Genomic DNA, 4,117 nt, shown 5'->3' on the forward strand with positions numbered 1-4,117 from the left:
GTGGCACGCCCTTGTTTATGGTTCTCCATTGTGATTCTACCATGTGTTGCATCATTTTTTCGTCAATATTTGAAATTTGAACTTTCTGTTTACGATTGTTGAGGTACGATTCAAACCATTTTAAGGCTAAGCTCCTTATACCAATGTGTTCAAGTTTAATTAGAAGGATCTTATGGTCAACATTATCAAATGCTTTTGACAGGTCGAGAAAAATGCCTACGATTTTTTTGCTAACATTTATACTATCCAGAATTTTGTTTATGAAGTTTATTAATGCGAACTGAGTTCTGCATGTTTCTGTAGGCGAATGTGTGGATGCACGGTAAGGTAGAAACTGTGCAGGTGTGTGGGTCGAGCGCGCTTCGGTAATCCTTGGCAATGCTCGTGCATTGATGTGAGTCAATCTAGATCGAATCGCACGCTCGCGAACAACATTAAATTAAGCTCATGTAAAGACTAAATAAAGTAACATTTTTCAATAGATATTATTAATAATAATAATAATAATAATATATTATTAATAATTTTTTTTAATAGATATTATTATTTATTTCATTCTCTTAATTCTGCTCAAACAGGTTATGGGCTTAGTTAACGTATAACTAAAAATTAAGAGAACGCGAGTGAAATTATTCGGCAAGTCTCACGTGGTGCGGAATGGAAGTCGGCCATTGTTTTAGTGTCAGAGCTAACTGTTTGAAAACGTGGAAAGTGTGAATAAAATTCACGATGTCGCTCGGCATCTCGGTGAAGGGTGTGAAGCCTTTTGATGGCGATGTTCTTGATGTCGTCGATGGCACGAGAAAAAAGCCTGCTGCCGGCAATGGACATACGGCTGCGCTGAAAAAAAACGTGAAAGATGACGCAACGGCAAAATCCATAATTCTGTCAAATCTTGACGAGGCTCAACAAGTGTGTGTGTTGTCGTGCATCTCTGCGAAAGAGATGTGGGACAAATTGTGTCTCATTCACGAGCAGAAAACCGCGTCAAACAAGTTGGGTCTGCTACAAAGATTTCACGCTTGTCGGGTGAGCGAAGCAGACGGCCAGCATGTGGCCAGGGTGATGAATATGGCGAGTCAACTGAAGGACGTCGGTGAGAATGTATCAGACGCTACGATAGTGGCAAAAATACTCGCGAGTCTCACCACAAAGTTTAGCATGCTGCAGGTGGCGTGGGACAGCGTAGACCCTATGTGACAAACTCTCGATAATCTCCAGGAACGGCTCATAAGAGAGTACACGAGGCTCAGCGGCGAAGAAGAAGCGTCGGAAGCGCTGGCTGCAATAGCCAAAAATCGTCGTGGGCGAGGAACAAAAAGTGCTGAAAAGGACATGAAGAAAGTGCAGTGTTATAAATGCCAAGGCATGGGACATATTGCGAGACAGTGGGGGAATAAGCGGAAGCCACGTGACGACGGCGAAACATCAAGTGATTGCGCGTTTGTAGGAGAGACAGGCAGCTCGATCGCATCGGGCTTGAAAAATAGCGCGCTTATACCGTGGACGGAGAGTGGCGTAATGGCGATCGATCAAAACGAGGTCTGGCTGATTGACAGTGGCGCATCGAAACATCTAACCTACCGACGTGACTGGCTGACTGACTACAAGCCGGATAACACGGGCGCTACAGTATTGCTTGGTGACAATCAGATATGCGACTTCGCTGGTGAAGGCAAGGTGCGAATTAAAAAATTGATCGATGGAGTGTGGCAAGATGCGAGAATTGAAAAAGTGCTGCACTTTCCGAAATTGAGAAAAAACTTATTCTCCGTCGGAGAATGTACAAAGAAAGGACTCGAAGTGCGTTTCGAAAATAATCGGGTTATTGTGGATCGCGACGGTGAAGTGCTCGGGACGGGAATGAAACAAAACAATGACGTGTATCGCATGTTCTTCAAGGTCACAAACCAAGGAAGCACAGAAGAAGCCAACGTAGCTACGACAAATTTAACTATGTGGCACGAGCGATTGGGACACGTCGGGAAACGAGCGATTCGTGAATTAGAAGAAAAGGGGCTCGTGAGTGAAGTAACATTTTCAGACAAAAGTAAGGTCTTCTGTGAACCATGCCAATTTGGGATATCGCACAGGCTGCCCTTCAACAAGAAACTGGAGCGAAATAAGAAAATAAAGCCAGGCGAGAAAATGCATTCAGATGTCTGTGAGCCGATGTCAACGAATTCTGTCGGAGGATCGAGGTATTATTTGACATTTAAAGATAAAGCTACCGGCTATAGACACGTGTACTTCATGAAAAAAAAATCTGAGGTGTACGAAAAATTCAAGATCTTCGAAAAGATGATCGAGAATAAGTTCGGAAGAAAAATGAAAATTCTTCCCTCCGACAATGGCCGAGAATTCTGCAATGACCAGATGGATAAATACCTCAAAGAATGCAGAATAAAGCGAGAGACAACAGCGCCATACAATCCGGAGCAAAATGGCAAAGCTGAACGCGAAAATCGGACAATTGTTGAAAGTGCTCGTACAATGATAATCGCGAAGAATCTTCCATTAACCCTTTGGGCGGAAGCAGTGAATTGTGCCGTATACGTTCTCAACCGAACAGTGTGGACAAGTGGTGCAGTAACGCCGTACGAAGCGTGGATTGGAAAAGCTCCAAATCTGAAACATCTTCAAATCTTTGGATCAGACGCGTGCACACTCCCAAACAAATCACACGAAAATTCGATGCACGAGCGAGCAAAAAGATATTCGTCGGATATACGGAAGAATCGACGAATTACCGGGTGTATGATCCTGAAAAGAAAAAGGTCAGTGTGGTTCGAAATGTTGTGTTCAACGAAAAAATCGGGGCGACAGTGGCGAAAGAAAACAAGAAGGAGGAGGAATACGAAACAATTTTTTCACGACCCGAGGAACAAGAGAACGAGGCACGAGAGAACGAGAACGTGAACGACAATGTGATCGACAACGAAGAAAACGACAACAACGAACGAGAGGACGATCAAGACTGTAAAGATCGAAGAATCCTGCGAGATCGAGCACTGATTAAAACTCCTAGAAGGTATCAACACAATGCAAATGTGGCGGAGTACATAGTCCCACTAACGTACGAAGAAGCGACGAATAGAACTGAAGCTGAGCAGTGGGCGGGTGCTATTAAAAACGAATTTAAAGCTCATGAATAAAATCGTACGTGGGAACTCGTGAAGAAAACGCCGGAGATGAGACTAATTGACTCGAAATGGGTGTTTCGGGTAAAGACGGATGCCGACGCGAAGTCACATCGTTTCAAGGCTCGATTGTGCGCAAGGGGCTTCCTGCAAAGAGAGGGGAATGACTTCAAGGAAACGTTTTCCCCAGTGGTGAGATATGACTCGCTGAGAATTTTGCTGGCAACGATAGCCGCGGAAAATCTTGAAGTAATGCAATTTGACGTTCAAACTGCATTCCTATATGGCAAACTAGAAGAAACAATTTTCATGAAAGTTCCGGAAGGACTGAAGCTGAAAGAAGACAAAAGGAACGTCGCATGCAAGCTCGAGAGGGCTCTCTACGGGCTCAAACAAGCTCCAAGACGTTCGAATCAACGATTCAACAAGTTTCTGAATGAATTCAACTTCGTAGAATGCGAAGCAGACAAATGTGTATTTACTGGAAGGATTAAAAACAACAAAGTATATCTGGCGCTATTCGTCGATGATGGGCTAGTAGCCTCGAACAATATAGAGACCCTTAAAGAAATTATTCAACGACTAAGCGAAACATTTAAAATAACAGTCGAGGACTCGAATATTTTTGTCGGCTAACAAATAAAAAGGGATAGAGAGAGAGGTAAACTGATGATTCATCAGAGCGCGTACACGCAGAAAAAAATTGAAAAAATCGGAATGGCGGATGCGAAAACAGTGTGCGTGCCAGCGGATCCGCACGCAGCACTGACTCCAGTCGTGGAAAACAATAAAACTAAAAATGTACCGTATCGCAAAGCAGTAGGGTCTCTGGTTTTCCTAGCGGCTGTATCGAGGCCAGACATCGCGTTCGCAGTAAATGCAGTGAGCAAGTATTTGAACGAGCACAATTCATCGCATTGGCAAGCGGTAAAGAAAATATTCGCATATCTAAAAGGCACAACTGATTACGGTATTGA

At 43.6% G+C, this 4,117-nt stretch overlaps 1 protein-coding gene across 1 annotated transcript; it reads left to right on the plus strand.

Annotated features, from left to right (window-relative positions):
* Positions 1-729: 729 nt before the first annotated feature.
* Positions 730-1,200, plus strand: LOC149409393 (uncharacterized). Its single transcript, XM_089649787.1, has one exon. The coding sequence runs from the start codon at positions 730-732 to the stop codon at positions 1,198-1,200; it is 471 nt and encodes a 156-aa protein (XP_089505913.1).
* The last annotated feature ends 2,917 nt before the right edge of the window (positions 1,201-4,117 follow it).

Source organism: Hesperophylax consimilis, chromosome 31, assembly GCF_061612785.1.
Source record: "Hesperophylax consimilis isolate HC1 chromosome 31, BYU_Hcon_1.0, whole genome shotgun sequence".
In the NCBI taxonomy this organism is placed as follows: domain Eukaryota; kingdom Metazoa; phylum Arthropoda; class Insecta; order Trichoptera; family Limnephilidae; genus Hesperophylax; species Hesperophylax consimilis.

What these genes read in the sequence shown, in the direction of transcription:
- LOC149409393 (XM_089649787.1), top strand. Translation starts at nt 730, where the DNA reads ATGTCGCTCGGCATCTCGGTGAAGGGTGTGAAGCCTTTTGATGGCGAT.